This window comes from Rhinopithecus bieti, unplaced genomic scaffold, assembly GCF_001698545.2.
Source record: "Rhinopithecus bieti isolate Rb0 unplaced genomic scaffold, ASM169854v2 scaffold_2272, whole genome shotgun sequence".
NCBI classification, from domain to species: Eukaryota; Metazoa; Chordata; class Mammalia; order Primates; family Cercopithecidae; genus Rhinopithecus; species Rhinopithecus bieti.
The window spans coordinates 566,522-592,523 of record NW_016804163.1 but is presented as its reverse complement, the minus strand read 5'-3'; the positions used below and the strand labels follow the sequence as shown (position 1 = coordinate 592,523).

The following is a 26,002-nucleotide window of genomic DNA, read 5'->3' as shown; positions in this document are numbered from 1 at the left end:
AGGAAGGAAGGAAGGAAGGAAGGAAGGAAGGAAGGAAGGAAGGAAGGAAGGAAGGAAGGAAGGAAGGGAGGGGAAAGAGAGAGAGAGAAAGAAAGAAACAAACTAACTAACTTAGATTTGGTACTGCAGGAAGAACCTTGAACATCCAGAGGTTGAAGTGAGTGCTGAGTGTCCAGCAGAAGGCAATGGTGCTATGTCGCTGTGATAAAAGCCCTGAAAGGAAGGCATCAGGATCCTGAACCCATGTGTTGCCAGCATCAGTTTAATCAAGGCTTAGGTTATCATTAAGACAACATAAAACCTGCACTTTCTCCTACTACATTCAAATTTGAAAGGCATTTCTACTCGGACAAAACAGCACAGTCAGAAAAATGAAACAGACTCCCAAGATTGCTCCTTCAAAGTTGTAACATCAAAGCATCTAGAAACGGAATTGGAGAATGCCACAGAAATACGAGAAAGCATTCTATAGCTTCTACTTGGGCTTTATAGAAACAAATGTTGTAGGTGGATAAAAAGGGATTAAAAAAAAACTTGCCCTTACCTGACTGTACCACCTGTATCACCTTCTGCCAAGTTCCCTGTGGGTAAATGTAAAGAGAGCAGGAATAGTAGCCAACATCATCTTCAGAGGCATTCCGAAAGAAAAGAGTCATGTTGTTGGAAGCCATCGTTGAATTCAAAAAGTAAACCCTCTCAGCATAGGGCTTCCTTATGACCATACCATGAGTAGGGCTGAAAATGGCTATGGAATCCTTCTCGGTCCCGATCTTGAACCACTCCACCTGTGTTAAGATGCCCACTGATGGATATACACATTCTAGAGACATATTCTCAGCAAAGGGAACTGATGTATGCCAAAGCACCTCTTCACATAGAGCTGAAATATACAACAGCACATTAATTCTGTTAGCCTTGATGATGAAAACACCAAATCAATATCTTACACTTTTGAAGCCCTAGCAAGACAGTGCATTGAGATCACAGTAAAGGATGACAGTTTCTGCCTTCATCTAAAAAGATGTCCTACTGATAATTGGAAAATGTAACTTTTAGGTTTTCTGAACAAGTGAGAAATTATCCTAGCCAACTAAAAGCATTGTAAATTCTGAATATGCCACCCTGAAAGAACAAAACAGGAGCAAACATTTTAAATGAAGATATAAAGATCATCTTTACCTCTGTATACATGAACAAGAGCCAAAAGTAAAGTAAGATAATCCATCTCTGGAAGCTGTTTAAAAGGCTGGTCTATTTTTAAAAATTGTTTTTTATAATGTGACATGCAGATCCCAGCACAATGCAGTTTCCTTCCTCTCAGATGTTATCAGTCGTGTCTTCTTTTTCTAGAGTAAGAACACAGGAAAAAGGCCTTAGCTTAAAAGACACAGGTTTGCTTTCGTATGAGGATGGGCAGATTTGAGTTACTTCTCTCTCGGGGAACCAGTCGGCTTATTTTCAAGCTTTCATGTTCTACAAGGAGTCATTCATTCAACAAACGTGCTGCATGCATTCTCTGTGCTTAACTCTGCCTGCCTAATACAAAAAAAAAACTATTAGAACTTACATTCTATGGGGAAGAGGCAGACACTAAAATAAAGATGTAAAAATATAAATAATAAGTGAAAGGTGGTGCATGCATGGAGCAGGGAAGTCCTCAGTGAGAGCATAAAATGAGGCAGAGGCTGGAGTGGGTGGAGGGAGCCAATGCCCAGTACTGACAGCCCATCCTGTGGCCTTCCTTTCACCTCTTCCTCCTTCCTGATCTCAGGCATTTGCGTTGGTGAGGACCAAAAAACAAATCAAAAGTTCATCAGATACAAAAGTATGGTGGCCCAGAGCACATGCAGATCTACCATTATGCAAGATTTAACTTTTGATTTTGAAATAATAGGAGTCAGAAGAAGTCACAAAGAGAGTACAGAGTACAGAGTACAGAGTACAGAGAGGTCCCTGCTCCCAGGTTCTTCCAGGGCCATATCTTACATAATTATAGTACAATATCAAAACAGGATTCATTTTTCAGGGTCATCATTGCTCTCTTCTTTTATAAAATACAAGTTCCAATTTTTTTTTTTCTTTTTTTTTTTTTGAGATGGAGTCTCGCTCTGCCGCCCAGGCTGGAGTGCAGTGGCGTGAACTCGGCTCACTGCAAACTCTGCCTCCCGGGTTCACGCCATTCTCCTGCCTCAGCCTCCCGAGTAGTTGGGACTACAGGCGCCCGCCACCTCGCCCGGCTAGTTTTTTTGTATTTTTTAGTAGAGACGGGGTTTCACCGTGTTAGCCAGGATGGTCTCGATCTCCTGACCTCGTGATCCGCCCGCCTTGGCCTCCCAAAGTGCTGGAATTACAGGTGTGAGCCACCAAGCCCGGCCTAAAGTTCTAATTCTTAAGAACTTGTTAGGAATATATTAGCACGTCAGTGTAAAAAGTATACCCCTATAAAAAGAGGAATTGTATAAATGCATTTGACCCTGGTAAGAGTGTCAAAATAGGAGATGAGTAAAAATTGGTAAAAGTAGGAGCAGAAACCACTGAAGACAATTTTATCTAAGGCCAACCCTGAACTTTGTGACTCAGTCTCAAAATGTATCAGCAAGTGTCCACTACTCAGCATGAGTATCTAATGTGGGAACTTTCTCAGGGAATAGAAAATCAACAATGTAATGATAATCAGAACAAATTGTAATGTGTGCATATAATCAAGCATGGTGTTACTTTGTATTTATATGGCATATTTTCTAAAAGCTTTCACATCTGTGATATTATTTGTGCCTCTAGTTGTTTTGTGATGTAGTCAAAAGAGGTATCTGTTATCTCTGTTTTGCAAATAAGTCAATCCAACAATTCCTCCAAATTTTACTGAGTCCCCTGCTTAGTCCCTTGGAAATACAATCATAAAGAGGACACATCTCTGCTCTCAGGTTATGCATAAGATAGTGGCTCATATCAATTTTAAAGGCAATTTATCACAGCAAAACGTGATCATCTCTACACAAAGTCATCTGCTAAGTTTTATGACAGCCAGAGAGAGGACAAATCATTCTAATAGATTGTGGAAAAGGCTTTATAGAAAAAGTGGGAGAAAGACAGAGGCGTGACAATGGGGATATTTCAGGAAATGGTGTGACTACAGTCTTGCGGGTGGGGAAGGGACCGAAAGTGAGACTGAGTCTGGATTGAAAGGTGACGTGAGTGACACACATAAAGGAACTGAAACGTGGCAATCAGAAACCGTGGCGTCATGCTGATGTCTGTAACTCCAGCACCCAGCACAATTCCCCAGGCAAAGCAGGCTCACAGTAACGCCTGTGATGTCAACACATCCCTGAGAGGAACATGGAGCCGCCCAGGAGCTGATGGAGGAAGGGGTGCACACAACTTCGCGTTTTGGAAAGATAATCTTGGTCACTGTACAGAACAAACAGGAGTGGCAAGGACATGGAAGACTTCCATCAGAGTTGGAAAAATTAATTTCATCTATTATGTCCTAATGACAAGATTTTCTCCTGACAGGCACAGGCAAAAATAAAACTACAAATCCCGGGCTAAACCAAGTCCAGAGAATTCCTGAGGTCCTCAGGACAGGGTCCCCCTAAGTACCCCTCCAGCATTCATATCTTCTGCCTCAGAACTGTGTCCCTTCGCACACGAACACACACATCGATACACGCACACATTGACACACTCACACACTCAAACGCATGAACCCACACATGCTCTCTCCCACACATGCACGCACTCACCACAACACACATGCAGTCTCACGCATGCACTCACACAAGCTCTACCACAGTCACACACCACAGCATGCACGCATAACATTATACACTCACACACACGCTTCACACAGCCTTCAATCACATGCATGTACATTACATACTCTCACATCCACGCCACACTCACCACACATCCCATGCCTTACACATTATCACCACTCACATATGCACACTGTCTCACACAATCACCATGCGTGTGCACCACATACTCTTACATCATCCACACACGCACTTACACATGCTGTCACACTCACATGTGCACACTCACACTTTCTCACAATCTCACAATCACATGCATGTGCACACATACTCAAACACTCACATATGCATGCACTCACACACATGCACTCACATGCATGCACTTATACATGTCCTCACACATGCTCACATATGCACACTGACACACAATCTCACACAATCACATGCATGTGCACACATACTCTCAAACACACTCATACATGCATATACTCACACGCACACACACGCACATGCATGCACTTACACATGCTCACACACATTTGCACACACTCACACATTCTGTGTCTCGCTCTCACACACACACACACACACACACACACTGCACCTGGAGTGATCTCAAAACAGAGTGTATGGCCAAAGTCGAAAGTACTACCTGCTCTTTCACAGAAAAAGTTTTTCATACCCCCGGTCTAGTTGGAAAGACAGACATCAGACGAACATACAAATAAATGCACAGTTATGAAGCGCATGTCACGTTATGAAAAGGAAGCAACACACACAGGCATGGGAGAGAACGGCTGGGGCTGCAGCCCAGCAGAGGCTGTGTCAGGTTGGTGGTCAGGAAAGGCTCTCGGGCAGTGAAGTGTGTTCTGGAATCTGCAGAAGCAGGAGGCTGTAGCCACATGCAGGGTGTGGCCAGGTGTGAGGACGAGTAGTCCAGGTGGATAGGAGAGCAGGTGCACAAAGTCAGAGACTTTGTGGGTTAGGAGTACAGGCATGATCTACCACGCCCAGCCCGAAAACTATGATTGATTTGAGGGGTCAGAGAAGCCAACTATGGCCTAAGTTGGCCCATCAGAGTGAAGGAAGTTATTCACATTCCATACCAGAAAAACAGCACAGAATATGAACAGTTTCTCTTCTCTCCATCCCTGTTTCTATTTTTATCTCCTCTCATTATGCATGAACAAGAATGCTGTCCTGTTTACCACCGGCAGCCACATCGAAGGACAAACAGGGTGGTAGAGAGAGACAGAACGAACATGGGGCTCAGATGGCATTACTGAGCTACTGAATCCACCAACTCTGAAGTCTGAACATATTATATAGAATTACAAGGGGCCCTGAATAGCCAGAATGGTATTGAAAAAGAAGAAAATGCTGAAAGACTAATATTTCCCAATTTCAAAACTGTAGTACACAGCTACAGTAATCAAAACAGTGTGACTATTGGCATATACATAGACAAATAGACCAAGGAAACTGAAATGATCAAAACAGATGTTAGGCAGGATGCGGAGAAAAGAGAACATTTATACACTCTTTGTGAGAAGGTAAATTAGTACAACGCCTATGGAAAATAGTTTGGCGATTCCTCAAAGAACTAAAAATAGAATTACCATTAGATCCAGCAGTCCCACTACAGGGTGTCTACCCAAAGGAAATCAATATATCAAAAATATACCTGTCCTTGTATGTTTATTGCAGCACTATTCACAATAACCAAGATATGGAATCAACCTGAGTGTCTATCAGTGAAGGATAAAGAAACTGTGGTACATACACACAGTGGAGTACTACACAGCCATAAAAAGAAGGAAGTCTTTTGCAGCAACATAGATAGACTGGGAAGCCATTATATTAAACGAAACAGCTCAGACACAGAAACTCAAATACCACATGTTCTCACTCATAAATGGGAGCAAAATAATGTGTACCCATGGACATATAGTATGCAATAATGGACATCAGAGACTTGAAAGAATGGGAGAGTAGGAAGGGGTGAGGGATAGAAATTACTTAATGCGTACAATATATATTATTCAGGTGATGGTTATATTAAAAGTCCAGACTTCACCACTACATAAAACTGCCCTTGTACAAAACTGCCCTTGTACCCCTTGAATTTATACAAATAAAAATAATAATAAGCCCATACATCTATGAACAATTGATATTCAACAAGGTGCCAACCCCACTGAATGGGGAAAGAACAGCTTCTTCAATAGATGATCCTGGGGCAACTGGATAGCCACATGCCAAAGCACGAAACTGGATCCCCACCTCCCATGAAACACAAAAACTAACTCAAAATGGGTTGACCTAAATATAAGACCTTAGACTGTAGAAATCTTAGAATAAAGCACAGGGGTAAATTTTCAAGACCTGGAAGTTGGCAATGGATTCCTAGATATGACACCAAACCTATGGGCAACAAAAGACAAAAAATAAATTGGGCTTACCAAAATTAAAAACTTTTGCGCATCAAAGGACATTTTCAAGAAAGTGAAAAGTCACCCTACAGAATGCAGGCACATATTTGCAAATAATCTATCTGACGATGGTCTAAGATCCATAACATAGAAGGAACTCTCACACTTTAACATAAAAGAAACAACCCAATTTTCAAATGGGCAAAGTACTTGAATAGACATTTTCTCCAAAACATGCTCAACATTATCAGTCAGCAAGGAAACACAAATACAAACCACAATGAGAACTCACTTTATATCCACTAGTATGGCTATAACCAAAAAGAGAAAAATAAGTATGTTAGGGAAAATGTGGAGAAATTGGAACCCTTGTGTACTGCTGCACAAAGGTTGTAAAGAAATGTAAAATAATGCAGCTGCTGTGAAAAACAGTTTAGAGATTCTTCAAAAAGTTCAACAGGATTACTATATGATGCAGCAGTTTTACTCCTAGGTATATACTCAAAAGAATATACTCAAACCAATACTTGCAGACCAATGTTTATAGCAGCATTATTCACAAAAGCCAGAAGGTGGTAACAACCCAAAGGTCTGTCAATGGGCGAATGAATGAACAAATTGTGATCAAATCCATACAATGGAATATTACTCAGCCATGAAAAGGAATGAAGGGCTGATGCATGCTACAACATGAATAAGCCTTGACAACATTATGCTAAGTCAAACAATGCAGAAACAAAAGGCCACATTTTGTAAGAATCCATTTATATGAAATATCCAGATAGTTAAATCCATGGAGATGGAGAGCAGATTGGTGACTGCCAGGGACTGTTGGAAGGAGGGAATAGGGAGGGACTGTTTAAGGTATGGGGTTTTCTTTGAAAATGATGAAAATGTTTTGGAATCTGATAAAAGTGGTAGTCGCAGAACATTGTAGATGTACTAAATGCCACCGAACTGTACACTTTAAAATGTTTAATCTTGGCCGGGTGTGGTGGCTCACACCTGTAATCCCAGTACTTTGGGAGGCCAAGGCAGGTGAATCACTTTAGGTCAGGAGTTCAAGATCAGCCTGGCCAACATGGTGAAACCGCATCTCTACCAAAACTACAAAAATTAGCTGTGCATGGTGGTGTGCAACTGTAATCCCCGCTACTTGGGAGGCTGAGACAGGAGAATCGCTTGAACCCAGGAGGCATAGGTTGCAGTGAGCCGAGATCGTGCCACTGCACTCCAGCCTGGTCAACAGAGCAAGACTCCATTTCAAAATAAAAAAAAAAGTTTAATGTTATGTTGAATAAATCTTAGGAGAACAATGTCACATGAATTTCACCTCAATTTTTAAAAATTATTGCTAGTGAATAACAAGAGTTCACATTCACCCCAGGTCTTACCAATGGATGACGCCACCCCATCTTGCTGTTGGCCACGTATTTATCTATTTCAGTTGATCCTCCGACCACCCCGGTCCAAAGATGCCAAGTACATTCTAAGAACACAGTACATTATCATAGTATAGTCTAAGCATAGAGTCCATGGACACACTCTGTGTCACAACTTTGTGATAACAGCTGGAAATAAATAATGCAAAGAATCATGATAGTCGAGGTTGCCAGATAAATGATATATTTTTAAAAATCATTATGTGCTTATTCAACAAATGCCAAAACATATATATTTTCTGAGGGAGGGGTCAGGGTTGGGTAAAGCGGGGTAGAGGGGCAGGTAGAGAGGTAGAAGGGTGGAGGGCCAAGCAGGCATTTGCAACACTGTGCTGCCTTGCATCCTCAGACAAATGAGATAAAACATAGCATCATCCACTCTCGGTGGCTTCTACGATCAAGCCCAAAGCGAACTTCCTCACTCAGGATGAAGAAACGAGGTGCGTGGGAGGAGGACTGGAAAAGGGTACTAACTGGTAATAACTTGTAGGAACTCCTTATTCCCAAGGCATCTAAAGCCAACTGGTCAAGAGACAAAGAAAACTTAAGTGTATTTGCACCCTGGAATCGAGGGCCCTAGAAGTCACTGATTCGAATGAAAGGGGCAGAAAGACTTGCAGCTGAAGACAAAGTTCAGCTGTTACGACTTTGCTAGAGTTGAGCCCGATTTATCAACATCTAACCAAAGACAAATAGAGATGGCACTTGAGCTATTTTTGTTGCGTCAGCAGCCATTTTTTGCATGATTTATGAAGGGATTTTGGCTTGAGGTTTTTTTCTAATAGAGCTATCTGTATAAAAGAGCTTTGTCCTCAAGGAAGTCATTAATCAAAATATTACTGGATTTCTCTACTATTAAAAATATCTCAGCTAACCACAAGAGCATGAATTCATCTCACAAGCTTGCCTCTGAATGCAGACTCCTAGGTGTCCTGGCGGGGTGGGGACAGGGAACACTCTTCGGCCACACTGTTCATCTTCCCGTAGGCTGTCCACGCAGGCAGAACCTTCCCTGTCACCTCAGTTTCGTTGTTTCTGCTACTTACAATATGTCCTGCTTCCCCAGATGTCTCTTCGGTTTCTGGGCATTGGGAGGAGTCTCCTGGTGTCTACTCAATGACCCCACCTTCCCCAGTTGATGCAAAGACACCTGATGTGTGTGATGGAGAATGTGCTCTGATATCTTTCGACACTTGCTTGGAAAACAATTCACATGCTGCAAAGCAGAGGACTGCTAACAGAAAATCTAGCTCAACTCAGAACAAGTGACTGGGGCTGGGAAGATAACAGTGTGAGGTCCTTTGCTCCCTCCGCTCTTTCTCAGATGTGAGGGTTTGTCTGCCTGCCTTCTGCTGGGATGCCCCAGCTGTTAAGACACTCCTGCTTCCAGTAAGATTTCCATAGGAACACAATAGCCTGGGTTTCTGCTCCCTTCCTCAAATAATCCCATTAAGAGAATCTTTTCAATGTGGGCCGCATGGTCTACTCTAGACCATGATGCCCTTAGAACCTTGGCAAGTCATACACATGTCCCCAGGAGTGAGGCTACTACTGAGTGACCAGTAGAACCCCACTTCCAGTCAACGCAGACTCCCGCTGGGGTTCAGCAGGGATCCTCTAGGACAGGGCTCTGAAACTATGGCCTGAGGGCTGCATGCAGCCCACTGTCTGATTTCCATAAACAGTTTGGTCGGAGACAGTCATGCTCATTTGGTTACATACCATCTACCACTGTTTTTGTGCTACGATGCTGGAACCAAGAGGTGTTAGGTGACAACTGACAGACACCACGTGGCCTACAAAGCTGTAAATATTAACTATCTGGCCCTTTACAAAAAAAGCTTCCCAACCCTTGAGTAGGATAATAAATCTTTGGATCATGGACATTTATTATTTAAGTTCATCCTTTTTCAGTCTTGCTGGAGAGAAGGAAGATTTAGCTTGATAGACCAGATGCTGGTAAAATTAGCTCAGTTTTCTTATTCTCGAGAACTTTACTATCAGATCTATTATAAACACAATTCTAGAGACAGACTGACAAAAAGTACTTAAATGGCACCCTTTTACTACAAACTGCACCCCTCATTAAACTAACAGTTTACAGAACACCGAGCACTTAACTTACTCCAGCTTTTTCTGGCAGCTCTTTTCCTGCTGCATCAACTTGCCATGGTTTCACTGGCAGCCCCCACCCTTTCGCACACAATTGATTTAAAAAGTTGAGCTCAGACACATCCAATCTTTTTTCTGAGAAGGTTACTAACCTTGAGATGTGAGTGCTGCTCGCTCTAACTCTTCTTCCCATCTGTGTCTTGGTTAAGGGCTTTTATCGTATCCTGTTTATCATCCTGTTTATCGCGGCCTCTTAGCCTCAACCCCCTCTTGGTCACTGCAAGCTCCCTGCTGCTCCCTCCCTTAATTAACACTGCAGGAGCCGCAGGGAGCTTTCAGCCCACTCGGGAGCTGACTCTGCCTGTGCCCCTGAGCTCTTCTCTCTACCAGAACTTCTTCAGATAGCAACTGAAGTGAAGCACTAATATTTCATGAAGCGGGGTTTTTTGAAGTCAGGTTTACCTGTTTCTGGAAGCAGCTTTACCATTGCAGCTACCCAGACTCATTTCAAACTCAGATAAAGTTCTGTCCCTCTTTTCCCCAAAGAATCTACAATTTGAAAGGACGCACTTCTCCTTTGTTCTAGCTCTAAATAGAAACTACACTCCCCGCCGAAATCAGAGTTTGTTTCTTTGCCTTTTCTTCCCCGTTTTCTTTTTCTGCCAATCAAAGCACGTTAGATTCAGCTGTCTCTTTAAGTAAAGAAGCTTTCTTATCTCTGCCCATATCTAAGTATGTTTCAGTCTTACTTTCTAGATACTCTCTTTTTTTTTTCTTTGCCTCCCGTGCTCCGACAGAAAAAGTACACAAGTTGGTGTTTCCTGAGAACTAACCGTGCATGTTTAGCTAGCTTTTTAGCAGCACCAGGTCATGGCAAACTTAGTTTTATTGATTCCTTTGATTTATTAGGTTATGGAGGTTCCCTCCTGGTTAAACCACCGTGAAGGATTGTGGCTGAGGCTTTAGTGTGTAAAATTCACAGAAAGACTAGGAAGGACCACATTTGACAGGTGAGAAGGCACTCATGGGGCTGCCCTACCCTGCACATTTAATTACGCCTCACAGGTGCAGGACTGGTCTCTTCTGCTGGACCACTGCATGTCTGAAAGCAAGGGAGAAGAAAGTGCAATACTGCCTGTAATGACGCAAGTGTTTACTGAGCCTTATCGTGGGCCAAAGGTAGCCAGAGGTAGCCTTCTCAAACACCTGCCTGACTCTCGTCACTCCCTTCAGTGCCTCACTGTCCTCAAGAGAATATCCAAATGTCTTACTGACTTGCAAGGCCTGTGTCATTGATCGCTGCCATTTTCCCGGTGTTATGTCTTATAGTTCTTCTTATAATTCTTCTGCTCACCCCTAGTCTTTACTGCTCATCCACCTTACATTGTGTAATTTGAGGACAAAGTGCTGATGGGGCAGGGTGTTCTCACATGCAGTTTCCTCACCTTCTCTTATCCCTCTCCCATCCAGCAAGTCTCAGCTCAAATGTATCTTATAAGATACTCTCCCTGGGGCCTGCATCTGTCCAGTGAGTTTCCTGAGAACCCCAAATACATCCTCACTGAAACTCTTACCACATCCTATTGTGATGCCTATTCACCCTCTGCATTTTTTACTAGAGTCTTATAGACACTTCCAGGCCCAGGTAAAATCTCATCCCTGCTCTATCACATCCTTGCACAGGGCCCTTGCCCACACCAGGTGCTCAATCAGCACTCGTAGAATGAGGACGAAGCCATGCAATCACTTCCATCTGTATGGTTTCCATATTGTGGTCACAATCCCAATTCCATCTTCTTTCCAATCTGCCATCGTTGGGGCTGGGTTTTTTTTTTTTTTTTTTTTTTTGCCTCAACTTTCGATTTTCTCAAGGAAAAGACAAAACAGCCTTGACCCAAAACACCCACTGATTTTGCAGGACAGACCCCAAGACAAGTTTTCTTTTGAGTCAAAACTCTTCTTCAAAATTATTCAATGGGCCCTGAAGTGAACCTCACACATCATCTGAAACAGTCACCGTCTACCCACGTGGTTCACAATAGGGTGAATGCAAATCCTATCTATCATGACTGCTTATACCTACAGGGAACTGGCTTGAAAGTATCTTTTAATCTTTTGCTTACTCCCTGACTCACAAAATCCAGATTGCTAGAGGCTAGGGGGTTTTCCCAAATTACTTTTTCATGGTCACTCCCTAATTCAGTGTTCACAGGCAAATACACACACACACACAGACACACACACACACACACACACACACACATCCTTCTCCTTCTTATCACCCACATCCCATAAATAAGCTACTGCTATTTTGTTTTTTATTTTTATTTTTTATTATTTAGCTATTGCTATTTTTAAGGGAAGGACAATGGAGATATCTTTTGTTGTTTTTCTGTAGAGGTCTATCCTCTCTGGTTTATTTAGCTTCTTCTTGGAGGCTCTCGAAATCTTGTAATAAATACAAAGAACCCAAGACTTAGCTTTGAATCATTTCCAGAGAAACACAAGCATCCCAAGATCTTGGCCCCAAGGATGCAACATTGTTCCCCCAACATGGAACTACAAAATTTTACTTGGCAAATAGGGGAAATGTTGAAACATCACATGATCGATAATAAATTACAAAACAAACAATAAAAATAACCTGAGACAAATGAAATTGCCCTATCCCTCCAGAGAACAGATGTCCTAAATGTTCTAACCAGCGGAACAAACGGGCGTAAAGAGGGAAAGTAGTGAGATAGAATGAAGATTACCACTCAGAGATGAACAGAGCCCTTTCTCCAACATTTTTTCATGACCCTTACAAAAGGCTTTTTGAACAATTTAAGCAAAAGTACTCTTTAACCTTACCAGTTGTTGACAGAAGCAGGAAACAGCAGAAGCCATCACATCCCTAGTTGCAGCATCGCATCAGCTCCCTCCTTCCTCTTTTTTTCTAAGGTTACCAAGGCACTAACTCGCTGTTCTAACAAAGGGTAAGGAAAGAAAGAACCAAGCATTTACCCTGCCTTTCCTGTACAATTTATAATTCAAGGTGACCCAAGTTTCTCTTTATAGAAAAATTCAGCTACTGAGTGGAAAAAACAATCATAGTTATTTTTCGTCACCATTTTGCAACCCTATTAAAATAACAGATGGAGACAATTGTTAATAGATGCTAAAACCATGAGGTGGAAGGTTAATGGGGAACCTTATAATGAAAGGTGCTGCTGATTGACAATACCTGAGCCCTCGGATCAACCATAATCTCGCTAAATATGGCACAGTCAGGCATGAGGGGGCTCCGGACAAGATGCAGCAGGAAGAAAGCAGCGCCACCTAGGAAGTCCTCTTCCCTAAGTAGCTGAGCCTGAATGCAGCCAAGCCTCTAGAAGTAACCGGCAGTGCATAGAAAATACAGGCAATAGCTGGGCGCGGTGGTTCACACCTGTAATCCCAGCACTTTGGGAGACTGAGGCGGGCGGATCACTCTGGAGTCTGAGACCAGCCTAGCCAATATGGTGAAACCCCGTCTCTACTAAAAATACAAAAATTAGCCGGTTGTGGTGGTGCACATCTGTAATCCCAGCTACTGGGAGGCTGAGGCACAAGAATCACTTGAACCTGGGAAGCAGTGGTTGTAGTGAGCCAAGATCGCGCCACTGCACTCCAATCTGGGTGACAGAGCGAGACTCCATCTAAAAAAAGAAGAAAAGAAAAAGAAAATACAGGCAATAAAAGACTGAGTTAAAAGACACTAAGAGACCACAAGGAAGCAACAAACTGAACATAGAAAGCAGAAGCTACTGCAGAACAAACGTCCCAGTTTCCTCCGGCAACAAAAGGCAATTATGATGAACACAACCAGTAAATGCCAAAAAGATACTTGACTTTTTTTTTTTTTTGAAACGGAGTCTTGCTCTATTGCCCAGGCTGGAGTGCAGTGACACGATCTTGGCTCACTGCAACCTCCACTATCTGGGTTCAAGTGATTCTCCTGCCTTAGCCTCCCCAGTAGCTGGGATTACAGGCATGCACCAACACGCATGGCTAATTTTTGTAGTAGAACAGGGTTTCGCCTTGTTGGCCAGGCTGGTCTAGAATTCCTGACCTCTGGTGATCCTCCTGCCTCAGCCTCCCAAAGTGCTCGAATTACAGGCATGAGCCACTGTGCCTGGCCAGATACTTGATAATTTTAAATATCCTTTCCTGGGAAAGACTCATAGCAATTTTGTAATTTCATCAGCATGATAAAGAAAATTTATGAGAAACTAACAGCAACCTTGATAGACACTAGAGAAATCTCAATTCAATTTTGAAATAAGACAAGAATGGTCACAACTGCAAGCTCCGCCTCCCGAGTTCACGCCATTCTCCTGCCTCAGCCTCCCCAGTAGCTGGGACTACAGGCGCCCGCCACCTCGCCCAGCTAGTTTTTTGTTTTTTAGTAGAGACGGGGTTTCACCGTCTTAGCCAGGATGGTCTCGATCTCCTGACCTCGTGAACCGCCCGTCTCGGCCTCCCAAAGTGCTAGGATTACAGGCTTGAGCCACCGCGCCCGGCCAATGTAATAGATTTTAAAAAGGAATAGGAGCTGTAAACCTTGAACATTTTTTAAAATGTATGATTTGTAGGTGATCCACCTAGAGAACACGGTCAAATAAAACATAAAAGAATTTAATAAGCTGCCTAGCAAAATGATTTTATAAGACTTAGTTGCTTTATTGTATATCATACCAAAAGAACAGCAAAATTTACACATGCATATGTATATGCAGGCATAAATGTGTGCCCGTGTGAATAGATTTGAATGTATCTCAATAATTTATAGGATTTAAACAAAGAAATTTGCTAATTTATCAAAGGAAATAAAAGAAGTCTTGAATAAATGTAGGCATGCCCTATGCTTCTCTATGGCAAGACACAATGTTGAGAATGCATCCAAAATATTTTTTTTAGTTACCTGGAATTTTATACTCTTTTACATTATTAAGCAGGTCAGGCTATGAACAGCTATTCATGAGGCACTTATTGACAGCACTCTGTAAAAAGGTCTTCACTTAGTATATTGCAGAAATGTTATATGTTTGCACAATCAATCACTGAAGACCTTTTGCAACACACACATCCCAATAAAAGTAAGCAATGGATGAACTGCTGTGAAAAGTGCTCCCAGGAGCAGAAATCCATACCCTGGTTCTTACCTGGTTTTAGCATTGCCAAGGGCCCAGCAAACTTCACCTACGACTCCTTCGGCCACTGTTCTTTTCTTCCTCCACTGTTTTTAGTCCCCCTCTCTTGAGGGTCTCAAGGTTTCAAGGAAATAAGTACTTACCCAAACATCTTAAGCACTCCAGACCTCAAGTATCAGGCCTGGGTACGTGCTAAGTTCTTCTTTGGGAATTTTTCTAAATGACACCAGGAAGCAGCAGCCAGCACAGCTATGTGGACAAACAGGACTTGCAGATACCCACTATCTCTTTCCCCCAGTTCCAGTCCCCTGACAAAGCTCATGCCTTTCTCCTCTGCATTCCACATCCCTTTCTGCTGCAACTATTTGATAACATTGCACACTGCATTATGGCTACTTAGTAAAGTGGGTGAGAGTTGCCATCCTGTAAGTAAGAGTGTGAGCTTTGCAGAGAGACTTGGGTTCAAATCCTGTTCCATGCCTGGCTAGCTGTGGGACCTCCAGTCCTCAGCGCACTGATGGCAGCACAGATCCCGGCTAGGCCATGGCCGGTCACCCAGGAAGGCAGCCCCCACCTCATGTTACCCATGGCCCAGTGGGCTCCACTCTTGTCAGGGTCCACTGAGGGCGTTTTGACACTCTCCATGTTAAAAAGGTTGTTTTGCCTCCTGAACTCTCAATACTGCTGTGTCTCAGATTATTTAAAGAAAATTTCATTTTCCAAAATGGCAGAAAACCCATATTGCTTAAATTAAGATATATTCTTTCAAGAATTTTTTACTGATAACATTTTCATCTGCAATTGGACAATGTAGCTTATATCTGAACTGCTTAGTTAGCATCTACAGAACAGTCACTGTCCCCAAAACCCACCACCTTAGCAAGGTGCCTGAATGAGGGAGGGTCTCCAGTCTCAGCCACACCTTGGGCCGCCCCTCCTTGGAATCTGAATCTGCTACGATGTTATCTAACGTGGTTAAGATCATATCTCTCAGGCTCCCTGAATCCAGTCCAATATACACCTTGTTGAATTTATTAACAACCTTGCATTTCACTCTCCAAGTGTCTTGATTTGGGTGACAAACTCTATGGTCACCCTGAGAGCCACGAACGGGGCTGTGGGTCTGAAGGAAACCCCTCGGTTCCAGGAAAACCAGGACAGTGAGTCATCCTTGATATAGCAGGGACCAGGACCCCCTGTGTCCAGCCCACCTTCCCTCATGGCCAGCTCACTTGAGGGGCTGGGGTATGTCTTCTACCCAGGTCTCAGTTAGGATTGCCCTCAGCCATCAGAAAGCGTCTAACAATTCTGGCTATCAAAGGGGGCAGGGCCAGAGTCTCACCCTCCTCTTCCTAGGACATGTGGCCTATTTGAAAAGTTGCCTCCTTGTCCCTGAAGACTACACGGCTTCAGGAAGGGCAGGCTGCATCAGCCGGAAAAGGTCCTTCCATAGCCCTTCCCCAGGCAAGGGCGTTTATTCACCCTTACCGGCTCCTGCTTGAGGTGGTCAATGGTGGTTCCGAAAAGCAAACAGTGTGCTGAGGGAACCAGCTCTTTCATCCACTGGAGAGAGAAGACAGCTCATCTTATAAAATAAACAGATGCACCAATATACAAATAAATACTTTAAATTCTTTCTAACCTGCTGGCACACTCCACATAAAGTTGTGCCCTTTGTCTTATGTTTGTGTTTTGTGTTGGTCTCTGGACCCTCCAACTTGAATGTGTGTTCGTTGGTGTGAAGACTGCCTTGTTCACTGCTGTAGCAAACCGACCAAGTGTCTGTGTTTGCCTGGTACCAGGTAGTTTCTCAAGACTTTGACGTGCTGACTCCAGGACAGCCCCAGGCAAACCCAGACAGCTGATCATCCTAGCTGCATCCCCAGTGCCAAGAGCAGTGCCCAGTAGATAGTAAGAGTTCACGAAACAATTGCTGCCCGGCTATGATCGATTGTTATCTTGCAGTTTTGTTCTTAGAATTTGAAGATGGGAAGGAAGTGCCAAAATGCCCATTAGGATCTTAATAAATACAAGTGCTAGCTCAAAGGGAGAACTTAAAAAGCTTTCTCCCGCTGGGCCCTCACTCCATCCCACAAGGAGACAGGATGACATGGTTGACCAGATGCACCAGCCTGCCTCCTGCCAAGCAGCACCATCCTCTCTATGCTTTCTGCATCACTTCGCTTGGGCTCCCTGAAACCAGTCCAATATTCACCTTGTTGTATTGATTACCAAGCTTGCATTTCATTTTCAAAAGTGTCTTGATTTGGATGACAAATTCCATGGCCACCCTAAGAGCCCTGTATCGAGGGGCTGGAAGACTGGATGCCGCACCTGCCAGAATCCCTGGCAGCCAGATTCCAAATGAGATTCTGTCAACCAAAGGCACTGGCATGAGGTCTGGAAATCAGAAGAGAAGTAGGATTTCATTTCTGTCAAACTGACAGTCACAATTGTCACAATTCCACTTGTGGAAATGTATGCTTGTTGTTCTTCTTTAGCTGTGGTGAGTAGATGTGAGGGCTTTGCACAGAGGAGACTTGAAGCAGCCTCCTTTCTGGGATCTTCCCAGAAACTCCCTACACCCTGCACCCGAGCTGGAGACAGCTGTAGATGGGCCAGTGGATTCTTCCAGTGCTGGCACTTCTGACTTGTTGAAACCTCCAAGTCAGTCTGAACTCAGGAGGCTCCTTCAAGCCTGTGCATGCAGGACTTCAGATTCGCAACTCCCTCACCCTCTGTTTTAAATGCTATTCTGCATAAATGTCTAGATTTTTTTCCCTCTTCCTGACTAGCCTTTAACTGCTACCTCGGGTCTAATACATTGCTAGTGAGGGAAATGTCAGTCAGCCTTGTTGAAAGGGAAACCGAGGTGAATGCGGCCACTGCCTGGGGTTCCCGCCCACAGCTCCTCTGCCCACTGCAGGCACACAGTACAGCATATCCTCTTTCCCTGCCCCTCCAGGACGGTGCCACGGCTCTGACAGCATCCTGGGAAAGGTCCAGAGGCAGAAAAGCACTACCCGCTCCTTCCTGTGAGGCTCCTTCACCAGCAAGGAAAACCTTTCACTGCAGATGCTTTCATGCCTCCTTGGCCAGAACTGAGCTCATTTATATCTATTTTACCTATCACAAAATCACAAACTACTCCAAAGTTTAGTAGCCTCCTAGTGGTCCCCAACCTTTTTGGCACCAGGGACCGATTTCGTGGAAGACGATTTTTCCACGGACCAGGGACAGGGGATGGTTTTGGGATGATTCAAACATATTACCTTTATTGTGCACTTTATTTCTATTATTATTACATTGTAATATATAATGAAATAATTATACAACTCACCATCATGTAGAATCAGTGGGAGCCCTGAGCTTGTTTTCCTGCAACCAGATAATCCCATCTGTGGGTGACGGGAGACAGTGACCGATCATCAGGCATTAGATTCTCATAAGGAGCCTGCAGCCTAGATTCCTCACATGCATAGTTCACAACAGGGTTCGTGCTCCTATGAGAATCTAATGCTGCTGCCGATCTGACAGGAGGCTGAGCTCAGGTGGTGATGTGAGCAACAGCAAGCAGCTGTAAATACAGACGCAGCTTCACTTGCTCCCCTGCCGCTCACATCCTGCTATGCGGCCTGGTTCCTAACAGGCCACAGACTGGTATCAGCCAACTGTGTGGGGGCTGGGGACCACTGGCTTAAACAAAAGCGGTTCATAATTCTGCAGGGCAGCTATCTGGGCAGTTCTTATCTTTTTCTTATCTCTGCTGCTCTTATCTCTTTCTCTGTCTCTGTCTTATCTAGCAGTTCCTGGGTTTCTCTCCTCTCTCCTGTTTTCTGTGTTCCCTCTCTCTCTGTCTGGCATAATTTAGGTATTAAGAGCTGCTGTATTACCATAAGTTTAGTAGCTTAAATTAAAAAAAAGTCAGGTCAGGAGTCCAGTGTGGGTCTCACAGAGCTCAAATGGAAGTAGCAGCAGGGCTCTGTGCCCTTCTGAAGGCTCCAGGCGAGAGGGAACCTGCTCCGTGCCTCTGCCAGCTTCTGGAAGCAGCTGCTTTCCTTGGCTCGTGGCCCCACTCCATCTCTAAGTCCACAGCATGGCACTGGCCTGAACCTTCTTCCCTCTTCAGATCTCCTGCTGACTCCACTCTGCCTCTCTCATCCACTTTAAAGACTCTGGGATTACACTAGGCAAACTGGAATAATCCAGGCTAAACTAATCTCTCCACCTCAAGGTCCTTAACCTTAGTCACATGTGCAAAGTTCTTTTTGTCATGAAAAGTCATATATTTACAGGTTCCAGGGATTAGGATATGGATATTCTTGGGAGGGTCATTATTCTGCCTACCACACCAGCCAGATACAAATTAATTTCCTTTCTTCTTCCCCAAAGCACTGACTCAGACTTATTCAAAGCCCTAGCGCTTGGCACAGAAATAAGCAGAATTATCTGGGAAAATCCACTTATTCAAGGTGTTCACTGCTGTGGTTTGAGGACTGCTGGAAAGACACTTTGAAGGAAAAGATCATGAAAAATAAAGATAGAAGAAAAAATATTCAAGTAAAGTTAAACAATATACACACATTTAGTATGTTATCAACTAAAGATACCAATTCATTAAAATATTTTTTATTCAAATGCCTTTGGACTTTTTCCTTTCTAATAATGGTATTCTGGGCTTCCATGGGTTTCCAAATGTTAGGATCCACAGGCACTATACAAGAAAATGAGAAATAAGATGAAAACAAAGTTGGGTTAAAGTCCATGATTACGTATGCAGAGTGAGTTATATTTTATACCTTTGACTTATTTTAAGTCATTTTACCAAGATCCCATTTACTTAAATTTTCTCTGCTATTGCGATCACATTTCTTCTTCTCCCATTCTTTAATTTATGCATATTGATTTCTCTAGGGACCTTTTCAATTCTTCCTTCTCGTATTATTTCTCTTCTTCATTCTGAGCACCAGCATGCCTTTTTCTTGCTTAATTTCCTCTCACAGGAGCCATTCCTCCACTTCAGTGCCCTCAATAAAAAGCTGCGATGTCCTCAAAGTTCAAAGTTGCATCACGGGCATAATTTTCCTTGTAGTCCATCTGTGTAATCAGATCGTTCCTTCACCAACATTGATCAGGTTTCAGACGTGCGCATAAATGAGCTGAAACTCTTAATTTTCCTGCATTTATTAAAACCAGAAATTGAAATATCTATCATTTTTAACTAGAAAACTAAAATCTTGTCTTACACATTGATATCCAGGACACATATCATTCATGGAAGCCACTCCCCCAGCACAGAGGCTCCACCTTGATGCCATCTTTGGCTTGTCCTTTTTACGCTTCATCTTCAACCACCAAGTCCTGAAGAGTCTCCATGAAAATATTTGTAAGAGTGACCTCTGCCTCTCCACCTCCATTCTCACCATTCCCAGCTCCCAGAGAATCCATTATGGAGCCAGAGATTCACCTTCTCCTAACTCATCCTACAACAGCTTTCCCTCAGGTGCACCTTCTGAAAGAATGCTTTCAGAATAACAGTATTGATGCTTAATGCTCTGATGATTCACACGCCAGGTTGTGACTGTTGGATGGTTGCTATGTGTCTGACACCCTCTAATGCTTTATACGTTTCATTCATTTAACTGTTTTTAAAATATTAGAGAGGAGGAATTGCTATTTTCATGCTACATTTGAGGAAACTGAGGCACCGAGTGGTTAAGTAATTTTCCCAATGTCCTCCCTCACCCTCTAGGTAGCAAAGCGAGGATTTCAACCCAGATATCTGACTAGACCCACGCTTTTAACCTCAACACCCCACAGCCCACCCATGGGAGTTATCTTCCCCCCACTCAACACATAATAAAATGAGCATCACAGCAGTTAGGAAGTCAGCTACAGTTCTGTGGGTAAGTGATTCCTTTGAAGATACCCCTTGAGTCAGAAATGTAAATTAACCAACTGACTCCCTAAGGCAATGATTCCCAAAGTGCACCCTCCAATTGCCACTGACATCTTGGAAAATGTTCATTATGTGGATGAACAGGAGTAGGAAATTCTACACACTTTATTCCCATTTTGTAGACACAGAAATCACTCAACACAGCACATTAAAAGCTCTGGTAAGTTCAACAGCAAAGAAGTTTACTGAGCTTTGTTTAACCCACTATTTCTCAAACTACACTGGTCCACAAATAATGTCATTTTATTCAATGACATTTCATTGTAATATTGATGAGAAAAAAAAAAAATTGATGCCTGGCTGGGGCCACTGTCCTTGTGGAGTTTGCATGTTCTTTCCACGTCTGCATGGGTTTTCACGTATTCCAGCTTCCCCCCACATCCCATAGCTGTGTAGGTTAGGTTCCTTGGCATGTCTAAATGGTCCCAGTCTGGGTGAGTGTCGGTGTGTGTGAGTGTGCACTGTGATGGAATGGCATCCTGTCCAAAGCTGGTTCCTGCCTTGCACACTGAGCTGCTGGGATGGAATCTGACCTCCTAAAACCCTGAACTTAAATAATTGGGTAAATAATTATCTTGCTTGTCTTTATTCATCTTTCTTCAAAGCATGTACAGCTCACATTTATTTCAATGTTTAATATTATAAGGGTCTGGGGTCTTTATTTAGATGTTTGGTGATGTTTTTGTGACCAGAAATATGCCATCAAAACTTAACTTTTATTTATATCAATTAGCCTATGGTAAAATTAGTTTTGTTACATGTTGTTCTACTTAAAGCCACAGTTTCCAAGAACCTATCGATGATGCTAAGTGAGAACTTGCTGAACAATTGCACATCGCTGAACAATAGGAATCCATTCTGAGAAATCTGTCATTAGGCAACCTCCTTATCGTGTGAAGATCCTAGAGCGCACTTACACAGAACTAGAAGGTGGAGCCTACCACACATCTAGGCTGTATGTTACAGCCTGTTGCTTCTAGGCTACAAACATGTACAGCATGTGACTGTATGGAATACTGTAGGTAATTGTAACATAATTTAAGTATTTGTGTTTCTAAACATATCTGAACATAGAAAAGGTAGAGTTTAAATATGGTACTATAACCTTATGGAACTTACCTCAGTATGTCATATATGTAGTCTGCTGTTTTAGTCTGTCGTTATGCAGCACATGACTATAATTTTACCACGAAATTATATTTTTATATATCATTTATTAGTATATGCCATTTTTATATTTACATATAACACATTTGATATAACAATTTGATGAAAGAAATCAAAGACCAGAATAAATGGAGACATACCATGTTCATGGATAGAAAGACTCAAATGGTAAAGACAGCAACCCTTCCCAAATTTACCTACAGGTTTAATGTAATTCCTATCAATGTTTATATTGGATAAAGAATTCCTTTACCCAATATTAAGGTTAATTAAATAGTTACAGTAATTACAATAGTATGTTATTGCCAGAGGAATAAATATATAAATAATTGAAACAGAACAGAGAATAGGACCACACAAATATGCCAAACAGATTTTTTAAAGGATTTTTTGAAGATGAAGCAATTCAGTGGAGCAAATGGACATCTATAGGGGAAAAAACTAAACCTTGACCTAATCCTCACACATTAGACAAAAATTGAATCAAAATGTATCACAGACTTCGGTATAAAATTTAAAAAATAAAACTTTTAGGAAAAAACTGTAATGCACACAAAAACCTACACAACTTATAAAATTATACAGAATATAATTAATGCAATTATTATCAATTCATAATACTTACACATCTTATACAACCTAATACAATACAGCTGAGTGACCAAACACAGACAAATGAGTACAAGTGAAACTGGGAAAACCTGAATAAAGTAGATGGGCTGTATCAATGTCAATATCCTGGTTGCAATGTTGTACTATATTTTATAAGATGTTACCACTGGGAGAAACTGCATAAAGGGCAAGTGGAATCTCTCTGTGTTATTTCTTATAGTTGCCTGTGAATCTACAATTATCTCAATAAAATTTTCAATTAAAAAAAGAGAAGGCAATAACATACCATAAATTTTATGATTCTTTGGTGCTCAGACCAGATCCGGTGCCAGGCAGCTCCTGCCAAGAACTGGAACTAGGGATTCATTCACCTTTTAAACATGACCAGGAAGGGTATTTAACTTGAGCTTTTGAGCATTACAGTTTCAGCACTGCCTGCTTTCTCCCACCTCAAACAGACTGTAATACAGATACAAAGCACCATAGGAGTTACTAAACATTGCAGTTCTTTCTTCTCCACAACTTTTAGGAAAGTTGAGGAATTGTCTGGGCTGTATCCAGAAGGTTAGGTAATAGTACTTGACTAGAGGAAGTAAAAGAAGGTGACACATAACCTAATAAAGCAGCAGTGGAGCTTTGATTTTCTTCCTTATTACCCAAAATTTCATGTTGAACTTAACCTTGCTCAGTCACCCTAAAGATATACCACGTGTTTGGCAAAGTTATGTGCTTTAAACGCTGAACAGTTCCTGCTTCTTGATCCAAATTTAAGAAGTATATAACCAAATATTAATGCCAATTTTGCTCCTTGAGGTAAAGGACAGCAAAGTCACGGGTTTATTCTTGTGTGTGAAAATTTTCAGGGAAATGCAAATGTAAAACTAATTATTCACCCCGTTACAGAAAGGGTTTGTATGTGTGAATTCCCTCACGTACGTCTATTCCAAGAATTCTTTCTTCTCCTAGTGTGCTGACATTCTATTGTTTTTCTTATGTAGTTTTTCTACTCCCAATTGAACATGTAAAATAATTAAAATCTAAGCTGTTGGAACTTTAAACTATTTTGAGCCTTAAAGAAATGTGATCACCAGGCCTGAGTCTTGTGACAAGCAGCTGTGACCTAGGCAGCCGTAACTTTTGTTCCTCTGATGATAAGGATAGATTAGCCTTCTTCCTTACCTACATGGTTTTGTAAAACGCTGTAAAGGGCTAAAGGGTATCAGGGAAGACCCTCACCTCTTCCTGTTGATCTTCATTATAGATTAACTTCCTTCTTACCTCTCACACAAAAACTTCATGGCTATCACACTGTTTAAGATGGAATGTTAAATATACTCTTTTAAATTAGAAAGAAAATGAAAAGCTGCACAGAAAAGAAAATGAACTATAATTGATTAAATTGTTGTAACTCGAAAACCAGCCTTGATTAGAAAATGTTGTAATCCTATAAAGTTTTTCTTCCCGTATAAGTAAGATGTTTTTATCTCTGGAGTACTCACTCCATTTCTCCAGAATTTTTGATTCCCAGATGGTCATTCCCAGCTTTCTTTTAAATCAACTCTTTAAAACTAGATTATGATTCTTTCAATTATTTCAGGTTGACAGAAATATCTTATATTAATAACACCATCCCTTATGCTGGGAATATTTTGTTGACAACATTTACTATGCACAACCAATGACATAAATGTGTTACAAGATTTGTTTCTAACACTTTGTCTGGATTTAAAGTTTATATTTCAAGACTGCTATTTACTAATTCATTCTGTGCTTATCATGTATACACTTGATGAAATATTCTGTAATTACAAAATAATATTAACAAAGTGTTAAAATACCAAGTTTAAATATATGCATGGAAATAAAAGACTAGGAAGAAATACACTAAGTTATCTTTAGGTGGATGAACAGGAGTGATAGTTTTCCTTTTTCTCTATAATAAGCATGTTTTATTTGATAAAGGGGAAATTTTTAAAAAAATGAATCTGACATTTTCCTACCACTAGAGAACTACTTAATGAGGGATAAAATAAATAAAAATGATACCAAGATATAAATGGTGGCTGTATCTGGGTTGGCACATTAAAAGAAATCTTTATATTTTTTATTCATGAATTTATGTTTATTTTACAAATATGAAAATATATTATTTTTACAATCAGACAAGAACTTTTAAATAAAAAAATAAATAATTATTTATTGTCTGGATTAATAAGTGCAGCAGTCAAATCTTATATAACCTACTATGGTAGCACAATCCATGAAAATGCCGATACTTCAATAAATGTTCGTTGAATAGAATGGGTCCTGAATGCAAGTAAGAATTAAAAGTATGTTGATGTGCTTGATTTTTAGGCAGATACAGTAATTGCTGAAGTCAGTTTCAGAGAGATAACAACGCATATAATTCAAAGCATTCCATTCAGACCAGTGATTCAGAACACACATCCCACATAGCAGCAGAATCTCCCATTGGAGTTTGCATCTTGTAAATGGCATAGGATGCCCTTCACAATCTATCCACAATGGATTTTTATGAGCTCCAAGACTATACACTCCAGTCACATTCAGAACAGAGAATTGCACTCGGTTCCTCAAACCATTCTCTTTCAAACTCTGTGCTTTGCATGGAAACAGGCCTTCCATGTAGGCTTAGTTCGCTTCCGCCTTCCCCTCAGGATGAGAAGAGCAGTTCGGGTGCTTGAGGGGGGAACTGTCTATTTCAGCTGCAGGTGAACTCAGGTAAGCTGAGAGAACATGGGCCAGAACACCACAGCATCTCCTAGAGTTGCTACTGGGAGAAAGGCCTCTCACAGACTCCCCGGGCAGAAGTACACGGCAATGCCCCAGTAAAAACATTTGGAAAGAGCTAACAAACTACTTGTGCATTTACGCTTTGACCCAGCAACTCCACTTCCAGGAATTTGCTCTGAATACACACCTCCACAAATACAAAACCACATAGAAATGGGTTTAAAAAAAAAATTGTGGCATTATTTATAATATCAAAATATTACGAATGACTTAACACCCATCCCTGGAAAACTGGTTGGATAAACTATGGTACATCCACATAACACAGCAAGGGAGAAAGATGTAGGATTGGAGGCTAGACCAGTCTCGCCTTTTCACGTTTTTCTGCCTGCTTTATATTCACTGGAAGCTGATTAGATTGTGCCCACCAGATTCAGGGTGGGTCTACCTTCCCCAGCCACTGACTCAAACGTTGATCCCCTTTGGAAACACCCTCACAGACACACCCAGGATCGCTACTTTGCATCCTTCAATCCAATCAAGTTGACACTCAGTATTAACCATCACAGAACGAAAGTTGTATCTGCTTGTC

At 41.8% G+C, this 26,002-nt stretch overlaps 1 protein-coding gene across 5 annotated transcripts in view; it reads right to left on the bottom strand.

Moving 5' to 3' along the window:
• The window catches only part of CD226 (CD226 molecule), a 103,742-nt gene extending 88,762 nt beyond the window's left edge, over nt 1-14,980 (bottom strand). Inside the window, exons 1-4 of one of the 5 annotated variants that reach the window (XM_017867076.1) lie at nt 9,897-10,377; nt 7,585-7,679; nt 1,180-1,346; nt 545-880 (exon numbers count right to left, since the gene is read on the bottom strand). In XM_017867076.1, coding sequence (XP_017722565.1) covers nt 545-880; nt 1,180-1,285 — 442 coding nt within the window. In that variant the 5' untranslated portion in view covers nt 1,286-1,346; nt 7,585-7,679; nt 9,897-10,377. Of the gene's footprint in view, nt 1-544; nt 881-1,179; nt 1,347-1,567; nt 1,657-7,584; nt 7,680-9,896; nt 10,378-14,930 lie in introns of those variants that run through there. The other 4 variants (XM_017867077.1, XM_017867075.1, XM_017867079.1 and 1 more) reach the window with 4 other exon arrangements.
• Nucleotides 14,981-26,002: the final 11,022 nt, after the last annotated feature.